The 25,430-nt window shown below is 41.6% G+C and overlaps 1 protein-coding gene and 1 long non-coding RNA gene across 2 annotated transcripts; one reads left to right on the forward strand and one right to left on the reverse strand.

Annotated features, from left to right (window-relative positions):
* Window positions 1-5,968: 5,968 nt before the first annotated feature.
* On the forward strand, window positions 5,969-6,280 carry LOC116043808. The gene is made up of 2 exons (XR_004103557.2): window positions 5,969-6,084; window positions 6,138-6,280. It is a non-coding gene; the product is annotated as an uncharacterized LOC116043808 (long non-coding RNA).
* A 4,724-nt stretch (window positions 6,281-11,004) lies between these two features.
* rce1a (Ras converting CAAX endopeptidase 1a) lies at window positions 11,005-23,389 on the reverse strand. Its single transcript, XM_031290700.2, has 8 exons — window positions 23,220-23,389; window positions 21,653-21,755; window positions 20,926-21,009; window positions 19,657-19,735; window positions 16,403-16,570; window positions 14,818-14,889; window positions 14,649-14,711; window positions 11,005-11,728 (listed from the first exon to the last, which is right to left on the reverse strand). Exons 1-8 carry the CDS (start codon window positions 23,387-23,389, stop codon window positions 11,499-11,501), a joined length of 969 nt encoding a protein of 322 aa, XP_031146560.1. The 3' UTR covers window positions 11,005-11,498.
* Between the last annotated feature and the right edge of the window lie 2,041 nt (window positions 23,390-25,430).

Genomic DNA, 25,430 nt, shown 5'->3' on the forward strand with positions numbered 1-25,430 from the left:
ATCAAAGTACCACAAGATGTCCTTTCCAGTCACTGTAATGAGATGAAATTGGCAATTACTCTGTTCCTAGTTTAACTTTTCCTCTCTTTGAGGCTCTCTCCATTAATTCCCTCCATTTTAAATCTACATGTGATTGCTTTCAACTGAAGCTGAGTGATGTGACAGAGGACATAGAGACGGAGGGGGATGAGAGAGGACATGGATGAGCAATAAATGGAGAGAGGGAAGAGTTGAAGGGAGGCAGCGTGACAGGGACGGCAGGAAATCAAGAGAGGATGGAAAATTAAAGACTAGAAGTGACGATGGACGATGGAGAGGATGATGGAGGGATGCAGTTTATTAAACTTGGTCATTGAGCCATTTGCTCTTCAGGATAAATGCACTTAATTGCTTTTTTTAACCCTTTCTCATAATTACTGCATGTCCATTCTAGCCTCGTATTGGGATGGGAGAAAAATATGCTTTGCCTTATTGGCATTTCTTTAAACCAATCACAATCGTCTTGGGCAGCGCTAAGCGCCAGACGGAGCCACAGTGCCGCTGCAAAATAGTCTCGGGAAGGAACTTGTTTTGGTGGAACGTGTACGTTCAAAAGTTGTTTTAATCGTGCAACAGAAATCTCAGATTGGACAGATAGTCTAGCTAGCTGTCTGGATTTACCCTGCAGAGATCTGAGGAGCAGTTAACCATAGTCCTCAGAAATCCACCGGAGTTTAAAATTACAACTCAAAGAAAGCAGAAGGTACCGGAATTTTCTGCGGCACCTGAACAATCCCGGAAGAGAAATGTCGTTGATATAGACTATGTCCGCGTTCTGACTGTGGCTCATGCTAACTTTGCAATTTAGGTAATGAGTCGCCAGCGAAACAGATATTGGGGCAAGCAGTGTGAGCCTCCTCCAGCTTTCTATCAAAACTGAAATTTCACATACATTTCAAAACGCTGTGTTTGAGTCCAACCAAAGTAAACAGAAATTAGCCACCCAGATTAGTTATTGTAGCTAATGCAAAGCTAATGCAAACTAGCTAGCTAGAGTGGCCGCGGTTAGCTCATACATTCAATTCAATTCAATTTTATTTATAGTATAACAGGAGTTATCTCGAGACACTTTACAGATAGAGTAGGTCTAAACCACACTCTATAGTTTACAAAGCCCCAACAATTCTAGTAATTCCCCCAAGAGCAAGCATTTAGTGCGACAGTGGTGAGGAAAAACTCCCTTTTAGGAAGAAACCTCAACAGACCCAGGCTCTTAGTAGGCGGTGTCTGACGGTGCCGGTTGGGGATGTGATGAACAGTGGCAATAATAGTCACAATAAAGATAATGGAACAGTGACTACAAATGGTAGTTGTAGTAGTTCATGTCATTGCAGGGCGTTACAGGATGTAGCGTGGCACAGCAGAGCATAGCAGGACGTAGCAGGATGCAGCAGGGTTCAGCAGGACACTGCAGGGCACTGCAGAGCGTACATGTCTGTAATAACAGCAGGAATGAACGGTGTAAACGTTAACCTATTAGCAGCTAAGCTTACAGCAGAAAAAAAACAAGAACAAAAAGACAAAACCAAGTTACAAAGATATCACTAACGCGCCCTCGCTAACATTTACATTTTCACGGGAGCTGTATTTTTTTGTATGCTCACAAAATAATAGTTTAATGTTAAAATCATGATCGTTTCGACTTCCATTAGCACATGTTGTACTGGATGCCAATTTTTCTTAGAATATGGAAAGTAAACCCCAGGAACACAACTATTTCTTTCAGAAAGACCAAAGAAAGAAAAGTTTAGTGAGAGATTGTAATGCATTTCAGAAGCTAGTGGAACAGAAGCTAAAGACATGACGTTAGGTCTCCGGCTCAGTTAGCTAAGAAAAGCTAATCCAAGGGTACATTTCTTGTGTTTCGCTGTCTAAAATCCAAGCAAGCAGTGAAGTTTTACAGCTGAAGATAGAACACAGGGCTAAACGTTACACCATAGTCACGTTTGTGAGTGGTAATGTTGCTACTTTTCATGCTGTGTTGCAATATTGTATGTACAAATTTATGTGTTGCGTAACTTTAAAAAAAAATGTTTTATTATAATAGCTCTAACTGACCCCACACAGAGTGACACAAGGTACACTTCTTGCTTTTGGAAACACTGGAACAAATGTCTGTATGTGTTTTAATCACTTTGATCTTATGAAATTCAATTCATACAACCTTTTTTGTCTAGTTTGTCTTGTCTTGTTTTACATATTTTTGTACTGATATGGACCTGTGTGTCTGAAATAAAGTTGAATTGAAACGTGATTATACAGTATCAGATATAGCTGGTACACTGGGGCACTTGTGGCATAGTCCACTGAAAAAAAGTTGTTTGGCTAATGTATTTAATCTCAAAACTCACTGCAATATAATAGAGGAAAAGGGGATCATTGTCAAATCAAAGAGACAAAGATCACGGATGAAGTGTAAATACATTCTGCAACATTTGGACAGACAGACATGAATTTAATGAGGCATGAATAACAGCACAGACACTGAGCGATGTATAAAAGACATAATTTATTCACAAATAGATATTTCGCAGAGTGATTCCAAAGTTTCTGTAAAAGATTGTCATACTAAAAACACAATTCTGTCGTCTCCAACTTGAATTGTACAAGTGTGACACGGTAAGCATAAAATACATGCACATATCTGTACACTCTGTCACCAAAATAGATCTGATTACAAAAGATAGTGCTCAATATAAACATCTGTGGAGTTCGGTTTCACCAGCTGACTCGCTATTCTTTTTTTCACAAGTTCTGAGAATGCACATTTGCAGTATTCTTCCTCTGGCTGTTGTGTATTAAAATAATGGAGCTGCTAAAGCTCAGCAAAAATAGACTCTGCAGTCTCTGATGATGCAGCTCCCTGCATGTTAATACAGGTTCGTCATCTTCAACAGCAAATACTCATGTGTTGTTGTTGGCTGAGAACACTGGGAATATAAAGTGTTTCTTTTTTACAGCAGTAAAGGCAAAACTGTTGCACCCCGATTGTGTCTGAGGTTAAGCCGGTGACAGGAAACACGAGATCAGACGAGGGGAAAAAGTATTCCGAGTGACAGCCTGTTTGCAAATAACATCTAGGGAGTTTCTGGGCTGCGTGCGGTGGAACAGTGCACATTGAGTTATGCAGAAAATAAATGGATGAAGTGGGGCAACCTTGACCTGTGCCTCTTTTGCAGAAACAATTAAGAGATATTTTGATTAGTTGATTGGGGGGATAGTTTGAGCAACAATGAGTAAACAATTAAGTAAAAGGAAGAGAGGTCAACCATGGTGTATGGTATACAGGAATAACAAGAATGGAAACTTCCAATTGCTAATAACATGTAGCTTGACACAGAATAGCTAGCAACATGTGATTCAATCTATAAAGTCGATCAATCTTTAATATGTCAATATTTCCTAGCAGGATTGGCGGAAATGTGTCTTTTGGGCTGTCAGCGAAGATAAGACAGCATAACGGGAGCGGGTCTTATAATACATCTATGAACGGGAGTCAATGGCTAGCAGAAACAAAGCTCCCTGAGCAGAAATGGGAAACAATAAGGGTCTTTTGAATGGCAAGTTTCAGTTTCTTCTCTCCACAAGACTAAAGTTATTTACATGTAACGTTCCTCTCGATGTGAAGTGAGTGACCAGCGGAGTATTAAGAGACTTAAATACCACTTGAGGATTAAAATCTTGAAAAAATAAAGTACATTTAGAACAGATAAAAATGTGTGATTGATCGCGAGTTAACTAAGACATTCATGCGATTAATCGCTGTTTAAATTTTGAATCGTTTGACAACAATATAGTTTGTCATTGGTCTCTTAATAGGCAGAAGAGGTATTGGGAGATTTCTAATGATTATTTGATTGCTGTAGTTTTAATCTTTTTTTTTTTATTAAAGCCACTGTGTGTAGCATTTGGAAATGTCTGAATTTGGTGCCCACCAGTGGTGGCATTAAAGAAAATAAAAAACATTGTGGCAGACGCTAATGCACATTGCTACACCCGCAGAAGAACCAGTGAAATACCTATCCCCTGAACACTGATAGGGAAGGCTCAAAGCAACACATGGGCCTCTGGGTTCATGACACATGCACACACATGCACCAGCACAGCACCAGGAAACAAGAGGCCAAAGGCTGACCCAAATCTTCACTGGAATTGGCTCCTTTTTCTACAAAGAATAATACATGGCATCAGTACAATTTAAAAGATGCTATAACAACATGTATTATATGTAGGATTGGGCATCGAGAATCCATTCTACTTGGAATCGTTTCAAAAATAACGATTCCAGTAGAATTGTTTCTTTATTGGAATCGTTTAGAGGATTTGGTTTCAAATTTCCTCTTATTTGTGAAAATAGGCATGTGACCCGTTTCAACTCCACCCCTCAAAGAATCGGAATTGATCGATAAGAACCGGAATCGAAAGGAAGAATCACAATTGGAATCAGAAATGTTAAAATCCAAACGATGCCCAACCCTAATTATATGTACTATATGCATGGTCAGATCTACACAGTGGCTTTATATATAATTTAGGTTTGAACTAAATATGTTTGAAGCATATCATTTCTGTATAGTCAAATTTAATTTGAACCCTAACCTCAAACTTATATTTGGAAAACTAAACACCAAATACCAAGATTTAAGTGACTTATTGACACTGCGGCCCTGGGAATTGAAATATGTCGAACAACAAACCATGGTTCCATTAAGTCACAAAAAAACTCTCGCGACTGGACGTCCAGCTCTTTCAGAAGATCCATTAATATGTGAATGAAATCTCTGGGCAAGGTGTTAATGGACTTTTGTTGTATAGATTATCTGTAAAGCATGGCTGTGGTATATAAAAAAAAGAAATCTATAGTAGAGCAATTAAAAACAAAATAATGTGGGAGGCAGCAGGCAATAGGGAGTCTCTCACCACAGGGTCCCTCCTCTCTCCATCCATCTCCTCTATTAGGACATAATTGTGTAGAAGCTAAATTAAGGAGTGATAAACAGAATGGAGCCGCCACCCCCCCCCCCCAGCAGCTCTGCCTCTCACAGTGCTCTGCTGCCCTCTGCTGCCAGCTTCAGCTAGGCAAGGTACAAACTCACACCACATGTCCAATTCTCTACTTGTCGTGGAAAATAGGTCCCATATGGTGGACATGGGTTTTTAAATGGGATTTTGTGTGTCATGTTGGCGGGGGTGCAAAGTAAAAAGCTGTGAAAATGTGAAATCGGAAATATCAACTCAACTCATATTTTTGGTAACACTATTAAATTAGTGTTTAATTGTGGAAGAGGATTAGGGCCACATGTAAAAAAAATATATATACAGTATATATATATTTGAGTTCAGACTTAATTCTCATAAATTTGAGAGTAAAGTCAGAATTCTGACTTTTTTTTAATCTCATAATTCTGAGATTAAAATCAGAATTCTTTAATCTCAGAATTCTGACTTTAATTTCATCACGTGGCCCTAATCCTCTTCCGTAATTTAATAGACACAAAAACGATAAGTATAAGTGTCACCATATGGGACCTTTAAAGAATTACCTGCCAGGTAGTTTAATACACATATACAGCCATGTTTCCTTCAGAGATCTACTGCTTTACTTGCTCAGTCACATAAAAATGGATCCAAAAACGTTGGATAGGATATTATTAGTATAGGACTTATTGCTGAAGACCCAAGCAGCCCACTTTCTCTTCACAGTTTAAGTATAGCTTATAGAGTTTTATTTGCCATTTTGAATTCTCGCACTCTCAGAAGCACCTCAAACGTCACCAACTGTGAGCTACGAATAACTTCCAACAAGTGGAGCGAGAGCTTAACAGTCCGCTCCGATGAAGAAATGGTCTTCCGTATTTACTATCCGGTTGTTTCACACCGAGAGGACTCTGGCTAGTTGTGCCAGTCACTCTATAAAAAAGGCAAAATTAAATAACATTTTCAAAAAGAAAAGCCAGTGATGCACCTAGATATCCCCTCTAGAGAATGAGAATAGTATACGATTGGGCAGAAGTCTAGTGCACACAACTATAAAAAAAATAAAATGTTGGCCATAAACAAAAGTTAAATTGAGTGAAAAACTTTTTTTCTATCATGAGTTTCATTTTGTCAGTTTTGGCCATTATTTCTAGCTGGTTATGAGGACATTTAATGACAAAGTGTTGCTGAGGTCTGGTGAAGCAGTTCTCGGTAACAAGGCGACTGTTCTTCTCTACGTTAAAGCCCTGGGGAGTTTCCTTGGGAAAAAACTAAAGTTATATTTTTATTGCGCGTTTCTCACCACTATACAGTGTGTATCACTGAGGCCTAAAAGTGTTTAATGCATTTCCTTCTTCATTGAACATTCATTCACAAAGCCAAATTATGGATTTTTTTTAATCAAGGTTTCTTTACATCCCTGTTTACTAACTAGCAATCTTCCTCCTCCCTGCCTTCGTTGGGGTTTTTCTAGGCACCTTACTGCCATCATCTGTCAATCAATGGAATAGCCTGAAAACGATGGGAATCGCACCGCCTGCGTTCTCGAGAGCGCTTGCATGTGCATCCGTGTGCACGATACAAACAAAAGCGGGACCCACTGATAAAGAAATGGCTGCAAGTGCTACCAGTGGTCAGAGACTCCAAGGGTTAGCTTTAAAGGGTACCTTTTGGTTTTTTTCAACCTGTGTCCTATGTTTTTGTGTCTAAGTGACTGATGGGAACAACAATCTTTGACATTGGTCCAGTATTAAGCAAGATCGCTGCAGTCGGCAGTCAGTGAAACGAGTGAGAGAGTGAAAAAGTGCTTGTTTTGCCATTGACAGCCTCAAATAAAGCCACCAGACTCCATGTAAATAAACAGTAATTTTAGCATCATAAAATACACGTCATTCAAAGTCCACAAACAAAACTATGAAAAGCCGTTTTGGGTCGTCTTTCCACTTTTCCAACCATCACAACTCTAGTTTTGGTTGAAATAAACACATAGTTTACCGATTTACATGTGAAAATATGTATACACGCTAAAAGTATTGCGTTTTTAAATGGAGTCTGGTGGGTTTAGTGCTAGCAACCTCAGAGCTGTTTCTGGTTAAACAGAAAGGTCTAAAAGAGATTTTAAAAAGGTCCATCTCTATAGGAATCCTTTCCATAATGTTGTCAGACACAATAATCTGAGCCTGTCAGTGGCAAAAAACAGAACTTGTAGTGGACCAAATTGACCATGCACATAGGGTTACATTGCAGCCCGGTCTGTGGCTGCCGGTTAAGCCCCTGACACACCAAACCAACGGCCGACCGTTAGCAGAAAAAGCAGTCGAACTGATCAGTTGGCTCCCCGAGGTCCAAAAAGTGCCAGAACACACCAAAGCGATGCCGACTTGAGCGTACGTTCTGCGCGTGCACGAGACGTAATACGTCTCCATAACAGCAGGCGGCGCTAATCTGTATTGTCGCCCAAAAAATGAAAACCGGCAGCTGATTGGACGAACGTGTCACGTGGGTCTGGCTGCTCCCGGATTTTTCAACCGGGCATAATGGCGGTTCGTTCAGAATACCATCTCATATTTTACGAAGATAGTTCGCCGGAACGTGTTTCTGAAAACATTTTAAGCGAGAAATAGGCCATACACCCAAAACCCTTTTATTGAATCTGTCTTCATTTCAGATCGACAAAGGTCAGTTTAAAAGATTTTCGTCAGATTTTGAGAGGCTCTAGTCACGCTCATCCCGCTCGTCATTTCTGGGTTAGCACTCCACCAATCAGATTGGTCATTGAGTCTGACTGCCCGCCCTCCGACCCAGCAAGTCAGGTCGGCCAAAATGAAGGCTGACGGCACGGAACACACCAAACAGACTCGAGTCCCTGACCTCGTCGGCCGATTATCGGGTTAGTGTGTCAGGGCCATTATGCGTTCACGCTTAATACTGGAACAATTTCAAAGATTGTTGTTCCTATCAGTCACTTACAAACACAAATATAGGAAAATAGGGACCAGGTTGAAAAAAAAACGAAATTACCCTTTAAGGCAAAATGGGGGAAAGAACAAACAGTTGATTAACCTGTGCAATTGGCCTGTCAGACTCTTTTTGAACTCAGCAGATACCGGTGTTAAGTCAGTAAATGTTACCAGAACTGATGGGAACGATGGCCAAACCCTGGGTTATAAATAAATGATTTCCCTCTAAGTGGGTCATGTGCTGGTGGCACACTGTGTGTGTTTTCGTAGTAACTGTGTGTACAGGTGTGGACACAATGACCTTTCAGCAGCAGCATGCAGTGTAGTGGCTGGAGCGCTCTTGACTCTATCAAACGACACCTGAGTGTTGCGCTCCCTTCAATTAAAAGGCAACATATAACTGAAGCAAGAGAGAATGGGAGCAGCGGGCATAATCACCCCTTTTTACATCTAGGAGATACACTGGGTAAAAGACAGCCTAAGAAAGCATAGAACCAAATTTTAATAGTGACAATTAGCAATTCGCCAATGAAAACGAAAACTAAGAGACATCAAAGTAAAGATCCTCGAGAGAACAAGCTAGAGACAACTAATAACATAATCCAGCTTTAAGACCAAAGCATACTCTGTGTAAGGACACAAACGTAGACGTAGCAGGCCACACAAACTCAATTGGAGTGAAAGTAGGAACGCAAGACTAGAACAGGACCGAGAATGGGGAATACAGTACATGCATACGGTACACGGAAAAGCCGCTAGTTTGCTTTGCTAGCACATGCACAGTTAGCGCACTTGTAGTGCTGACAGTCCACAAAGGTTACAAATGTTGGGTTCGGCGCGGGCTGCACAGGGTGTCAGATGATGAAATGTACCCCCTTACCTACAGAGCACCTAAGAACTAGCGTTTAGCGCACAGAAAGAGGCACTGGAATTAACCAATTGTGTTCCCTTGTTTGTTTTTAATTTTTTTTTTACTGTTTTTGTTATTTTAATTTAATTCGATTAAAGACAACTTTCTCAAGTAGCATGCACTATGTGAGCACAATATAAACTGAAGTCCGTGAATAAGAGGATTACATAACAACACAGGACTTGCCTTGGTTTAATCTTGTACTGTAAGCCCCTTTCACACCTGTAGTACTTTCTATGGACTAAATAAACTGCTACGGTGCATGGCGGGTACAAGCACAACAGTTTTAACTGCTTTTTGACTGTGCGTGTGATTGATAAAAGGAAAGACCGTCCCTTTTAAGCGGTCTTGATCCGGTTGTTTAGTCTGCACCAGAGTTTGACTGACAGCTTTCACATCAGCCTGTACAAACCTGGGCCACGTTCAGCCCCGACAAAACGTAGCAACGCAGGGTTTTTTTTAAAACCGAAACGGGGGTGTGTTGAACACCCTGTTGTGCCTTTTTATTACCACGAGTTTACAGACACGTCTCTGCTGACTGGGTAGCACCTGTGACACAGCCAATAAACGAGAGACACGCCCACCAAACGAGAGAAAACAGCAGTTGCACACCGTTCCGAGGAAACCGGTCGTTCAACCTGGAAACCGTAGCAAAGCGGTGCACACCGTTTTGAGATTGAATGTGCCCCTGGGTTCGTTTTAACCAAACAGGCGTAAAAGTGGTGCAGATTGTTTTTTTACAACTGTCATGGCAGCCCAGGGCAGGAAATAAGAGCACACCTTACTCTTGTAAGTATGAACAACCAGATTGTTTTTTGTGTTTGTGCACTTACATAGAGTACGTTTCAGCCAATATGAACAGTGAACCCCCCCACCCCCTAAGCTATCCCATCACCCACCGTCACCGACTAAACAAACAACTACCAGCACTGAAACATGCAGAGGTATATAAATAACCATTAATATATCGTACAAAACACTGACCGCTTCCAGCAGAACATTTCTCTGCAGCAGCAGAGTCCTGGTGTCTGATTTCAAACGGAGAGGACATCCAGCTGAAATGTCGCTGTTAAAAACAAGCTCAGAACATTAAAAACAAGTACAGCTGCACCATTCCTGGCGGATACTTCCTATTTCATCACAGCATCACCCCTGTCCTCCAGTGCAGCTACAGCAAGGTCATTGACCATTCAACAATCATATGGAGAGAAATCCTAACCAGCAGAGGCTACATGCCAACATCTCTCTGGGCCTCTACAGACCAGAATGCAGTGCAGCGATAAGACATGTTGAGTTTTTTTTTTGTAAGGGTTGGGACACTCCCTGTCTTCACTGGAATACTGATTCTCCAACAACCCACTACAAGCATTTCTATGTGTCACTCAGGAAATGCTCAAAAGCATTAAAGGATAACTCCGGTTTATTACAACTTGATACATACGCACCAGACCAGGCCTTTTAGATTCAACTGAACCCAACTAGTACTGCCAAATGTAATCCCAACCCTAACGCAACAAAATGAGCCCAACCCGAACCCAAAACCCGATACTTTGTCGAGACCTGTTAGGTAGCAGAACTCTACAATTCAGGTTGAATTTTCATAGTTTTGACCGTCATTTCTTTCGATGTAAAAACAGAGGTCAAACTGTCAAAATGGCCTTAACAATTAAAGCCCGCTCCAATGCCATTATCAATATTTTTTCTTTCGATATACTGGCCAATGTTTTACATTTTTTTTAACATGGACAAACATTTGGAAGCACCATATAGCAGAAGCCAAGGTACGGTAGCCGAAAGTGCTGATCCGCTGAGCCAATATGATAAAATTGCTCCCTTTAATGCTAAAGAATAGGATGGCACAGTATCAGTGACAGGCATCACCCTGAAAGGACATTCTCAACATCTTTGGTGTCTTGGATGAATCACTTAAACGCGAAAACAGTCAGCAGTTGCAGCCCTAACGTAGGCGTACAACTGCTACAAGTGCAGTAGATCAGATGTTGAACAAGGAAGTGGGTTGATGTTTACTACAGACAGCTAATACGTTTACTGTTCCCCCGGGAATTTGTTCACACCTGTCTGACTGGACTTCTTTGGGATGTCACTTTGATTCCAAGTCTTGCAATTACTTCATTTTATTATTACTGATATAAATGGCTGCCAAAACTATGAAAAATAAGACCTAAGTTGTAATAAACCAGAATGATGCGTTAAGACGATGAGGCGTGCTGAGTGGGAACTAGGTACACCAAAAAGGTACATTATGACGCTTCATGACAAACTGATGAGATCCATCAGTGTGAGAGGAACTTCAGTGTTCTAACTACACTAAAACCAGTATCAGGGTGGCAGCGTAGGCCGCGGAATATGCCAAGTAAATGCATCGACATATCAAGGGTCCATCAACCATAGGACATGGCTACAGCTTTCCCCCACCCCTCTCCGTGGCAACTTAGTCCACATGGCTGTTAAAGCGGTCGGTCCAAAATGGACCGGACCTGAACTCTAACTTGGCAACAAAAAACAAAAAAACAGCCTCAACTGCTTGGTCAGTGGAAGGTGACATGACAACTGCAGAGAAGTGTGGGGGGATGGGGGGCAGGGGGCAGGGATCAGGAGAGGCAGAGGGAGCTGGGGGAGGAGGTGAGGGTGCACACCGGTGTGGGGAGGCCGTAGTAGGAAGGGTCAGTGAAGGGGAAGAGGAAGAAGAGGAAGAGGAGGACCCCCATCAGGTAGGAGGAGAGGACAGTGAGGCGGTGGGGGTGCTCCATCGCTGCACTGATCGCTGGGAAACCCATGTAGTTACAGAAGGAGTGGCAGAGAACCGGACCTATCAGGTGACCTGCAACACACAGGAAGAGGAAACAGTAACACTTGGGGATTATCCGTATGCAAATATGTGATGGCGAAGGAATGTCCCGTCCTACTCTGCCTCGGATTGGCTCGTACTCATTGCCTTTGTTGGATCAGTTAGTAGGGATAGACCGATTATCGGGCCGTTTGTTGGCAGTTTGCAGATTATCTGTATCTGCGTTTTATTTGTCTGATAACTGATAAAGTTAATTAATTAAGAAGTGCGCTACTCAGGCTCGGCTACAGCTCTGTGTCTGTCCCTCTGCTTCAGTTTCACTCACCACGGAGTCTGACTTAAAGTGCTCATATTATGCTTTTTGGCTTTTTCCCTTTCCTTTATTGTGTTATATATCTTTTTGTGTACGTTATAGGTTTACAAAGTGAAAAAGCCCAAAGTCTACCCCAAAGGGACTTACCATCTCCAACAGAAAACACTGTTCACAAACTGCTCCAAACAGCTCTATTGTAGTCCAGCCTTTACTTCAGAGACAAACGTGCGTCACAAACACGTTATAATGCTCGCCTAGCTGCTAGCATGGCACGCCCTCATACTCTGCAACTGACTAGCTAGTAGTCCTTACCTAGGTACTGTACATGTGCGACTCCCAACAAAGATGGAACAGAAGTGAGAGGTCTCACTCTGTAGCTAAAACAGAGAGCTCAACACACAGGGTGAAAAGAGGAGCTGCAGCAATGTGCAGTACAACAAAAATATGGTGTTTTCTAAAAATTAAACCACATAAATCTATTCTGATATAACCTCTAAATACAATTATGAACCTGAAAATGAGCATAATATGAGCACTTTAATGTCCCGCCCCCACAACACTATGTGACTATCTTTTACTGGGCATTATGTTGAAAGTAGTGATGCAACGATTATAGATTCTGTAAAAATAATCACGGTTTCACAATTATCACGATTATTATGCATTAATTAATTTCACTGCTAATGTATGAAATTACATGAACACTCTTGATTTTAATGTGTTATTTATTGCTGCCGGTTTTGAAAATGATTGTTGATTGTTGTGTGATCTGAAAAGATTAGAGACTAGAGGTGACACCACAAACAAAGGCCAAGTTGGCAACAACAGTGCTGTCCTTCTTTGGAAGAAGTTGGCCCTTTTTGGGATAGAAACGGCCCTGCTAGCTGCTGTGTCTAAAAGTTGGTGGAGCTGCTGGACAAGATGCACCTGTCACAGGGAGATGCGCAGCAGAATAAATGCGATAGAGAGATCTCTTTGAAGCCTTATGTCCCCCAGGGGATGAAGAGAAGTAAGTAAGTAACGTTAAGTGGTAACGTCAGTGACATGTTTGAGCTGAAGCTGTAGTTTTGACACATACAAAAGTAAAACTATCAGCTCGCTCACTGAAAAGGCAAACATTGGCCTCTGACTCTTTAGCTGTTAACTGTAACGTTACCGTTAACATTAGACAGGCTAATGTTAGCTAACTGGTAACGTTAACAAGCTAACAAACACTTGACAACAACGTTAACAAACAATGAAGTCGCTAGCAAGCTTACCAACTTGGGTTGAATTCCCTGTTGCAGCTGCAGCTGTCCTGAGGTCAGAGGATGGCTCTGCTCGGTGTTTTCCTGGTGTTTGCTAACTCGATGTAACGTTAAAAAATTGCACCAGTAAGTTATCCCACCACGGAGAGCCACTGTCTCTCATCGCGGTGACCAGACCGGCGTCTGATGCGCCGCTTGTGCGCAAACGTGAACGTTTATGTTGTCAAGGAGGTTTAATAAGAACTGCACACACTGCTACATATAACATGCAGTCAGTTAACACTCGGTGTAGCGGAGCCTTTATGATTAATTTACCGTGACGTTTACAAGCACGGTTAAAAGTGAAATCGGTTAATCGCTGCATCTAGTTGAAAGTTTCTAAGTTATTAAATATATAAACAAAGTTTTGTGTTTTGGATTTTGTAACATTCCAAAATCTTGTTTGACTTAAAGATTTTAATTTCTATTGTATATGCATATTGGCTCCAAATATCGGTTATCGGTTTTATTAACTACTAATAATCGGTATCGGCCTTGAAAAAACAGTATCGGTCGATCCCCATCGATTAGGTTTAGGCACAAGGAGTGAGATTTGGTTAGGGTAAAAATACCAGGGTAAGCCAATCAGAGGCTGAGTAAGGCAGAGTAGGGCGGGACATTCCTTCGACATCCTAGTATCAGTAAAAGTGAAGCCACAACCTCAGGATAGCCCCCTCGTGGCTGGCTGCAGTGTAGGTCCAACATTTTCCTATTTACATGTTAGCCAAGTAGCAGTGCTTCGCCTTCGTCACTTATTGGGAGCAGTAGGCTAGATGGAGCCGGTTACCTCCGGCATCTGTGTTAAGCTAGGCTAGTGGTGGGTGTGTCAGACAGAGTTACGACACGCACGGAGATGAGAAGGGTCTGTAAGGACTTATGTAACTCTGGGGGATACGGTGAATAAGCTAAAGTCCCAATAAGTCGGTGTGGTCGTTTAACGTTACTGTTGCTTATCTCCAAATCGAAACAACTGTCTGCCGTAACACTGTGAAGAACACTCTCTACATTAAGCCGTTTTTTAGCTTTGACACAGCGCGCGCAGTGGGCGCGTAGTTACAAAAATTCAGAGGTGCAAGACCACGCGCCGCGACAGCATGCGAAGCCTTCGCGCTGGAAACGACAGCCGTGGTGATGTAATTTTATGGCGTGCGCCCCTCGCGCCCGGAACACCTCCGCGACCATAAACCTATCTTTAAGCTGCTCCTTTTACTGTACAGTGAATTAAGGGGGACTGTCCACGACATTATAAACTAATAAACTGAACTAATTTAAGGATCTGTATTAGTGTCCAAACATAGACAGAAGATACAAAATGCAATTCATAAGCGTAGGATGTAAATGAGAAGCATCTCACCTGTTCTGATAAAGATGAAGGCAGTGTAGGCCCCAAACACTGCTGTGTAGGAGAACTGGAACACTGTAGTAGACCAGAAAAAACACGGTTCATCATCAGCTTCTTCCGTGATACAGTCACAGTGACTGCACTGTAGCGGTGACACATCACACAACACATCAGCGCTCACCTGCAGAGAGGAAGATCCCTGACAGCGTCCCCTGCCTGAACCGCAGCAGTTCAATCACATGGTGGAAGTGAGCTGGGGGAGAGATGCAGCGACATCAATCAACTGGGCAACAAGCGTTGGTGTGAATCCGCTGCTTTCATGTGCTATGACTGCTACATGGAACTAAATGTACAAACCCCAATTCCAATGAAGTTGGGGCGTTGTGTAAAACGTAAATAAAAAACAGAATACAATCATTTGCAAATCCTTTTCAACCCATACTCAATTGAATACACTACAAAGACAAGATATTTAATGCTCAACCGATACATTTTTATTGTTTGGTGTATTGTATTGTCATTTTGAACTTGATGCCTGCAACACGTTCCAAAACAAGATTTTCCTGCATACCTCTACGACGTGTAACACTAGACAGCCAATCACAAACCTTATAAGATCTTGGTAGAAGCATGCTGCATGCTTATTGGCTCACCGACGCTCCTTATGTATTGAAATTGGGTATTGAATGATGAGGCATTTTTCGATACTCGATACTAGGGCTGGGACGATGTGCTTTTGTCCCGATTCGATTCTGTCACCATACATGGGTGCCGATTCGATTTGCGTTGCGATTTTCATTTATTGCGAGTCTAGGAGTATTGAGTATTGCGATTTTCTTTTCCTTCTTTAACGAAAACAAAAAGGTGATACTTCTAGAGACAATATATCATGAGACATTTCTAAAAATGTTTTCTAAGAAGAACACACATCACATGTCAGTCAGTCAGTCTGACATTCAATTCATTTGTAAAGGAGAACATAACGTGGATTTTCTGCTTTTTCTGTTTTCGGTCAGAAAACGGATATGCTTTCGCTCTGTTTTGCTGGAAAGAGATATGATGTAGTCGCCGTCAGCGGGACTGTATAAACAGAAAATATTTAGGTAAATCATTGGTTTAAAAAAGAAGAAAAAAGATCACGATTCTAGGGAAAAGAAACAATTTTAAAAATCGTAGGGGTGCATTATATATCGACTGGATATCGTTATCGTGATATCACGTTGCGCAATATTATATCGAAAGTGTCGCAATAAGTATGCAATATTTTTATATTTATTTTTATTGTTTCTAATATGTCCTGTTCTGTAGACATGCTCTTTATATATCATTTTATACTGTCCAACCAGTAAAACATGTCCTGTTCTCTTTATTTATTTTATACTGTCCAACCAGTAAAACATGTCCTGTTCTCTTTATTTATTTTATACTGTCCAACCAGTAAAACATGTCCTGTTCTCTTTATTTATTTATTTTATACTGTCCAACCAGTAAAACATGTCCTGTTCTCTTTATTTATTTATTTTATACTGTCCAACCAGTAAAACATGTCCTGTTCTCTTTATTTATTTATTTTATACTGTACAACCAATAAAACATGTCCTGTTCTCTTTATTTATTTATTTTATACTGTACAACCAATAAAACATGTCCTGTTCTCTTTATTTATTGTTTTTATACTGTACAACCAATAAAACATGTCCTGTTCTCTCTCGTGCAACCCTACTAAAAAGTATTGAATTTGGTACCCAGCCCGAGGAAGAACTCACCCACTCCAAAGAAGAGGGGGCAGGTGAAGATGGCGGTGAGAGGGCCAGCACAGGGCACCAGCATGGGCAGCATGCAGGCCCTGAACACCAGCTCCTCTGTTAGCGGCGCCACCACCTGATTCCTCAGCCAGCGCATGTCGCTGAAACACAGCATCCAGAACCACGGGTCTGCGGGGAGACAGAGACGGGGGAGCACGTTATTTCCACCTAAAGTAGAGAAAGCACTTCGTAATAGTTCACCGACTCTTCTTTTCCTGCAGCAGAATTTGGTGGTTATGTGGCTTTGGAGTTGTGGATATACAACCCAAACTTAAGAGATGTAACAATTCCAAATGTTGCTGTACAATTAATTGTCTCAGAAATAATTGCGATGAACAATATAATTGTCTTATTCAGTCCAATTAAAAAAAAAGTTTTGTTATTTATTTATTACTTTTTCAAACAAATTAAAGTTTTGAATGAATCCCAGGATACATCTTTTGTTATATGTCTCTGTTATGTAGGGCTGGGTATTGTTTTAATTCATTCCGATACCAATACCATGACTTCAATACCTGTTCCTAAATGATTTTTTCTATACCAATTTTAATTTTTTTAAAGATTATTTTTTGGGCTTTTCCGCCTTTAATTTTCAGGCATGAAAACGGGTCAGGAGTGAAAAAGGTGAGAAGTAGAGTTTAGATTCTCGGCCCAAGCGGCTCGGGCCGTTATTTTCCGCCACATCCTCTGGCCGGGCCGGGCCCGGGCCGGCCCGCGCCTGGGCCGGACCCTTGATCAAGCAATTTTTTTTTTTTTTTTTTTTATCCATTACCTTATTATCCTATTTGGGTGGGGAGATAGCTATGCCATAATCAGAAATATTATATATATATATATATATATATATATATATATATATATATATATATATATATATATATATATATATATATAGGCTATATAAAAGTAACAAATGTGTACAAAAGTTAGGCTGCAGTTACAAAATGCAGCACGTGTCATGCGCGGAGTCTCCTCCTCTCGCACGCATCACACCGGGAGCTTGAAGATGTAAAGAAAAAAAGAAAAACAGGAAAATTAACTTTGAGCAAGTGTGGAGGAAAGTCGGAGGTATGGAAGCAGTTTAAACAAGTCGTGGGCAGTGACAACAATATGTTGTTCATCATTGTTTCTTTTTTTTTTTACGTTTCTTCACTCGGATCCACTTGCGATCCGTTCCATTGTAAACAAACAGCGCAGTTTACATGCTTCGTCCTTGTTGTATTATTCTAAACAGATTTCTGCAGTTCAAACAACTCTGAATTGTAGTTAGAACGTCAGTTATAACGGCCCACGTATTAAAAAATTGTCGGGTTTAAATCGGGCTCGAGCTCATAATTACAGTTAATGTGTCGGGCCGGGCCGGGCTCGGACACAACGTGCTCAGGCTCGGGCAGGTTCGGGCTTGATTTTTTGGGCCGATCTAAGCTCTAGTGAGAAGGTTTATTACCCCTCTAGGAGGGTCCGGAGGCATGCTCCCCCGGGAGAAAATTTTAAATATTCCATATTTTAGAGCATCAATCTGATGCATTTTGAGATGCATTTTTTGGCAACCTGGGGAGAGCTGGAGAAACTTAACTTCAGCCATGAGCAGGGCTTAAAATAAAAAAAATCCTGAGCCTGAAACTTTTTAAAGTTAATTTGACTGGCAAAACAGTTAAAGTCCTTCTGACATTACACAATAATAAAAGTCATAGTTTTTAAAAACTAAAAAGTTTTGGATCAATTTTTACTTCTCCCAACCATATGTTAAATTAAGAGTCAATGTAGATTTACATATTGCAATAATATCATAATCCTACAATGAATCACTGTGAAAACTAAACTTTCTAGATGTGTTGTTACTTTGGCCAGGTCATCATCAAAAAAGAGAATTAGTACATTCATGATTTTGTTCATGTTGATATTAGCTGCTTTATTTACATTTATTAAAAAAATTGCGTTGTTTAGCTTTTCATATAGCTAGACGTCTAAACTCTGGGACAAGGCTGTTATGTTGAAATACCTGCCATGCTAATTCCAAGCAGACAGCTTTGTCAAGCTTTGTGCTTCAGATAGCTTTTACACAGTGGCCATCGTTAATGACAAATCGTGTTCCGCTATCAACGTGCAAACACATATTGTTTGTATCACGGTCGGTCAGTGAAGGCGCAGTCGCAGCGGTAGCGGTCGTTGCCAGTAACTTACTCGTATGACAGAGTGCACGGACCGAAGCTTTGTGACTAGCATCTAATTACTAGCAAGCACTTTCTTACCGCTGCTGCCGTACAGTATCTTCCTTCAACATGCGCTGCAGAAGCAAGCACCCGGCTCCCTCAATTTGAGGCAAAGTGCTAAACAGCTTCCCGTCTACTCCCTTTTCCTCTTGTCCTCTATTCGTGCCCAGCGCCATTTGTTTTTAACTACTTTCTCAACTAAAGCTGTGTCTACATGCTCCCATGGATGTAGCATGCTCCAAGTTTGATAAACTTTGCCTCCATTTTTTTTAGCCGCGTTACCACGGAGACCACACCGGCACCGCACTCTCGCATTTCGGTAAAGACCCGCCCTGCTTTGCATCTGATTGGCTAGAACTCGTTTCATTGGTAGGTGGAAGTTCGATGATTGGTTAAATCCAGCACTCGCGCTCTCTTCTGGCACGCGCACCTGTTCGCAGTTCACTGAATCCTACAAACATTTTCTCATCGAATCTACACGATTCACGTAGGTCACCTATTTTGGTTTCAAAACGGCGAATTTCGCCGAAAGGTGAGTGATTTTCATGTATGAATTTTGATAGGAGAGCTAGGTGAGAAAGGGGAGAGAGAGGGGGAAGACATGCAGGAAATCATCACAGGTCGGATTCTAACCCTGGACCTCTGCGTCAAGGCATAAACCTCTCAGTACATGTGCGCCTGCTCTACCCACTGAGCCAACCCGGCCACGGCACAAATCTTTTTATTTATTTTTTTCCTGCGGTGTAACGAAACTCCTCCCTCACTCCTCCCTCTCGTCTAAAATCGTCACATCCGCAACCAGGATGGCTGCGCCCATAACGGCAAACTCAACGACTCATTGCAGATCTCCACAAACCAATGAGTGACGTTGCACCTGCTCTGTCCATTAATATTATACAGTCTATGACGGAGATGTGGTCCAATTTGGAAATGACCCTAAAATCTGTGATGTTAAAAAAAAAAAAAATAAATAAAAAAAGTCCAGCCTTTTGGCTGTCTCACCAAAGGCCACCCGGATCCCATCCATAAAGCTCCAGGGACAGTCCATGGCCAACTGCATGAGGGGGCCCAGAAACAGGACCTGCACACACACACACACACACACACACACACACACACACACACACACACACACACACACACACACACACACACACACACACACACACACACACACACACACACACACACACACACACACACACACACACACACACACAGCGTCAACCTCTGGTGCTGAAACATGAAGTCAAAGATCCTCTATACTAAAGATAGCGCATTTCAAGCAGCGCCAATGGTATGAAACGGTACACACTTCCTGTCTCTTAAAGGGGCGTGGCCTCATTTGAACGTGTAGTGAAAGTCGTGTGGATGGATGAAAAGTTAGATTTGTATAATTTAATAACATTTTCTTTTGCTAACGTTAGATATTTACACAGCTCAAAGACATATTTAGCGTCACGGAGATTAGTTTTGTTAGGGTGTTCACGAACGTTAGCTGACGTTAGCTTCTCTGTGTTGCCAGATCTCATGAGAGTTTGGTCCTGAGACAGAAAACAGGTCTCAAACAAAGTTAATTTTCTCCTGATGTGTCCGTCTGAAAAATGTCAGTTTAGTGTCAGAATGTTCTGGAGATATGTGGCTTGTTGAAGAATGAGTCCAATATATACTTTGTTGACTATGGGGCAAAAGAATCACTCATAATCTGTGTTCATGTTCACTTCTCCTGTTGGAATCAATACACACTGAGCTGCTGCTAGTCTCCTAAAGAGGCGTGGTGGTGGAGGAGCCCACGGGACACAGAGACAAGAAACTACTCTGAGTTGGGGCGTCTCGGTTCTAAACCGTCTCTGATGAAGCCAATGTGGCCAAAATGCCAAAAGCTGCAGTTCATCGAATGGCCACTTGAGGCCAACTCCAAAAGAGAGACAATCCCCATAGACCCCTATGTTAAAATGTCCAACTTTACAGCAGAATTAAACATGTTTACAGTCTGGTACAAAAAAAGGGTTTTGGTTTCTTAAGCTAAGTACTTAACTGTACGTCACGCGTTTTCTTTTATATTTCGTTTAAATTATATTCAGGCATAAAGTTCTGAAAAAATAAGGACATGCAGCTTTGAGTAACAGTGGGCTGCCGTCACAAGAGGCGATAAGAGACTGTAGGCCCGCTGAAGCTCCAGCTTGTTAAATTCTGATTATAACTTAAGCAACGGGCGACTTCTGAGGGGCCAATGAATCATCATCATATCATAGAAGACTTGTTTCTTACCATAGTGAGCACCAGAGGAAGTATTATGGCAGGAAGGAGGCCTTCAAAGTGGATCCCCATGAGAGCCAGTAACGATGGGCCAGTCTGACAGACACACACACACACACACACACACACACACACACACACACACACACACACACACACACACACACACACACACAAATAAGTCAAAAGCCAGACTCAGTCTGATAATACAACAGCTAATGTGTCAGACAGCAGCACGACACAACAGCACATATACGGTAGGGTTGGGCATCGTTTGGATTTTAACAATTCTAATTGCAGTTCTTCCTTTCGATTCCGGTTCTTATCGAGTCAGAGTCTTTGAGGGGTGGAGTTGAAATGGGTCACATGCCTATTTTCACAAATAAGAGGAACGTTTTATTTTGATTCAATGGTGGTTTGCCGTTTTACAGGTTTTTTTCAATGTAAAATAAAGCCAGACTAGAGCGTTGCTTACTGTGCTCCAAGGCTGCACCACAACAAGTGCCTGGCTGCTACGGAAACCAAAACTTGCGCATATTAAATTAGGAAGCGATGATCGGATTTGAAACCAAAACCTCTAAACGATTCCAATAAAGAAACGATTCTACTGGAATCGTAATTTTTGAAACGATTCCAAGTAGGAATCGGTTCTCGATGCCCAATCCTAATATACGGTCAAATGAGTAATTTGTTTAATCCTCAGGTGTTCTGGTCAGTGGTTTCGGAGACATGGACTCACCCTGACACCTGTGAATTCTCTCCATGCCCACACAAAGAGAGGCGACAGGCCCGACACGATGAGCACACTGGTGAAGCGTCTCTTTATCACAGTGGGGTGATCCCTAAGGAAGGACCAGTAGAGACAAAAAAAATAAATAAATCACACATCACATAGTTTCGCATTGCCAGACCTTCCTCCACAGCGCTGCAAAGGAAGGTCTGGCTAGTCCACACAGCATTCCGGGATAGTGCTCTGGTTTATTGGCATGTCTTTAAACCAACGGTGCCTCTGCAAAATAGCCTCGGGAAGGAACTTGTTTTGGTGGAACATGTGGACATAGGGAAGTGAGCTCTGGAATTATAATGGCTGTTGAGTGTGTGATGAGAATTTTACTCCAAAAAAAGAGAGATATAATTTCATTGTCGGTGCTAGCTCAGAGGATGTTTCCCGAATCGACCGGAGTTTAGAATGGCAACACATGAAAGCGGAAGGTGAGACCACAAATAATGCTGCGTTCCAGGCAACCCGTAACTAGTGTTACAACCTTCTACCTGTGAAAGTGCCCTGTAACGGCAATGAAACCCGTAACTTACTACCCGTGAACTCGTACTAGATCGTTGTACTCCCAGTTACAGTTTTTGACGTCACACACACATAAACAACAATGGCGACCCCTGTTGACGCTGTACAGACGCCGGTGATTAACGGTGAGAAATAGAAATAAATAGACATAAATAGGCAACGTAAAGTAATTCCGCACATTATAATCAAAACAATACACATACGATTGTGTACTACTACAGGTTATGTTTATTAGATGAAGCCCAAAATATGTCGCAGACTAGAACTCACTAGTATCAGCTAGCGCTAGCTTACGTCAACGTTAGGTAGCCGCTAGCTAACTTTGTCGTGACTTTTGCCTGGAACGCTACCAAGTCGTGAGTCGTGACTTGAAGTCGTAACTTACGGGCTAAAAATTGTGTCTGGAACGCAGCATAAGCACTAACAAATGAGGGTCCGGGATGGCTGAATTTGAGTTGCAACTAACTTGCATGCATCCCATAGGTGGGGGGGTGGGGGCATAAGTAAGGGACTTACAGCTAATTTTGCCTTAGGGCCACCAAATAGCTAGTCTGTCCATGGTTGTGCCAAGGTGAGTAATTATCAGATCCATTTTGAAGTACTTCACTACAGGCCACATAGCGGCGCTACTGATGTCACTGTCAAATACAGTGAGGAGGACCACATGCTCTGAGAGAACATGTGTACTAATTATGATTCAGTAACAAACTTGTTTGTGACTTTAAAGTAAAAGCCCATTGAGCCTAATGAATAGATAAGCTATGCCGGTGTCATAGTGTTTCCCTCCTGTTAAAATGCGTAGCGCCCCCATCTGTAGTTAGGGTTAGAGAGGTTTGGTTCAGGTTTAGGTAACGTTAGGGGGAGACACATATCGACGGGGGAACAGTGTTCGACACAACACCGGAATGAACATAAATATAGTATAACTAAACCACGCAGCATAAAGCAATAAACCCATATTGAACACATTGGGAGTGTGTCTCTCCGCCGCTGTGTGGCTCACCTCGGCAGGTCACTCCTCCACACGTATAAACTCCCAACGTACGAACACGCCAGCAGCAGACAGGACAGCACTGACACCCAGCATAAACCGTCTGGAGGTACGAAGCCGCCATTGCTGTGTTCCATGTCCTCTGTCAGAAGGTTTGGTGATAAATCCTCCTCCTCTGCCATAACGACTGCCGGTTGAGACTCAAGCAAACAACTACTCGGCACCGGGGCGGTTGGTGGACCATCTAACACGATAAAACTTCCGCCAACATGAAGCGTAAAGTTGTCAAACACCTCCTTTCAAAACGTGAGCTAACGTTGCTAGCTGGAGTGCTAGCTTCCGCGGCGCTCTATAATGACGTCATCGTATGTTGCTTTTTTTTCCTTCTTCTTCGAGGTTTTACGGCAGCCGGCATTCTATTTATTTATTTTTTTCATTACTGCCATCCTGTGTAATTAATTATGTTCTTCAATGGTCATGTCCTTGGTTACATCAAACAACCATTGTCTCTGGTTTGTCCAGTACCTTCAATAGTATACTGCCATAAAATCTCAAAGCAAATTAGTTTTATTCCTGACTAAGAAGGGGTCTTTCAATTCAGGGTAGAGTTCTCAACAAGCTAAATATAGAGTCTATTTTAGAAAACGTATCTAAACACAATGCTATGGAAGAGGATTAGGGCCACGTCTGAAAAAATGAATTTGAGTTTGGAGTTTAAAGTCAGAATTCTGAGAAGAAAGTCTGAATTCTGACTTGCCCTATTATGGGAAATCATCACATGTTATATCAATGATACAAAACATTTGATTTATTGGAGTAACAGTAGCATGAACCTTATCATAGATCTTGGACAAACATTCGAACAAAAAGTAGCATTTTTCAGACGGACACATCAGGAGAAAATTAACTTTGTTTGAGACCTGTTTTTGTCTCAGGACCAAATTCTCGCGAGATCTGGCAATACAGAGAAGCTAACGTCAGCTAACGTTTGTGAACGCCCTAACAAAACTAATCTCCTTAATGCCAAATATGTACGAACATATTAATAAATTATTCAAATATAACTTTTCATTAATCTACACGACATTCACTACACGTTCAAACGAGGCCACGCCCCTTTAGGAGACAGGAAGTGTGTACCGTTTCATACCGTTGGCAAGGCAAGGCAAGGCAATTTTATTTAGCACATTTCAGCACAAGGCAACTATAAGGCAAAAATAAAAAAAATGTTTAAATATTGACGAATACAGATTTAATAAAAAGAAGCTATCTGAAGCCCAAAAAAAAGAATAAAATTCACAATTCAGTGTAAGAATTGATAAGAGATAAAATATACAAATACAATTCATAGTACAGTATAAGAATTAAGGAAAGGCATTCACATCAAAAAGAAAAGTTTTAAGCCTTGATTTAAATGAGCTAAGAGTTGCAGCGGACCTGCACTTTTCTGGTAGTTTGTTCCAGATATGTGGAGCATAAAAACTGAACGCTGCTTCCCCCTGTTTAGTTCTGATCTGAGGACAACAGGCAGACCTGTCTCAGACAACCTGAGAGATTTTGGTGGTTCATAGTGCAATAACAGATCAGAAATATATTTTGGTCCTAAGCCATTTACGGATTTATAAACCTGCAGAAGTATTTTGAAATCAACTCTTTGAAGCACATGAACCCAGTGTAGAGACTTCAGTACTGGAGTGAGGTGATCCACTTTCTTGGTCTTAGTGAGAACTCGGGCAGCAGCGTTCTGAATCAGCTGCAGCTGTCTGATTGATTTTTTAGGGAGACCTGTAAGGATACCATTACAATAGTAAAGTCTACTAAAAATAAAAGCATGGACAAGTTAGCCTTGGGAACTCCACACGTAATTTTTGTATGCTCAGATACATAATTGCCTATAGACACAAAGTAGTCTCTATTCTTTAGAATTGGGCCAGAAAGGCCAACCCAGTTTTTCAATTGGTCTAGTTGGCGATGCTATCTTTAGTATAGAGGATCTTTGATTGAGCATAAACGTCTCTGTGCGTGCTCGTAGCGCGCGCGCCATCAATTGCGGATCGCGCACGGTGTCGTGCTCGAGTATACCCGTGCCTTTAGGGTTTCGATAGATGTTTCTTTGTTACTTTTTGGTTGCTTCAGTAAACTAAATCATGTTTCTGAATATATGGTACAGCTTTTATCTAAATACGTATTACAAAATAGTTGATGACTGCCTAAAACTTATTT

This window comes from Sander lucioperca, chromosome 17 (genome assembly GCF_008315115.2).
Source record: "Sander lucioperca isolate FBNREF2018 chromosome 17, SLUC_FBN_1.2, whole genome shotgun sequence".
Classification (NCBI taxonomy): Eukaryota; Metazoa; Chordata; class Actinopteri; order Perciformes; family Percidae; genus Sander; species Sander lucioperca.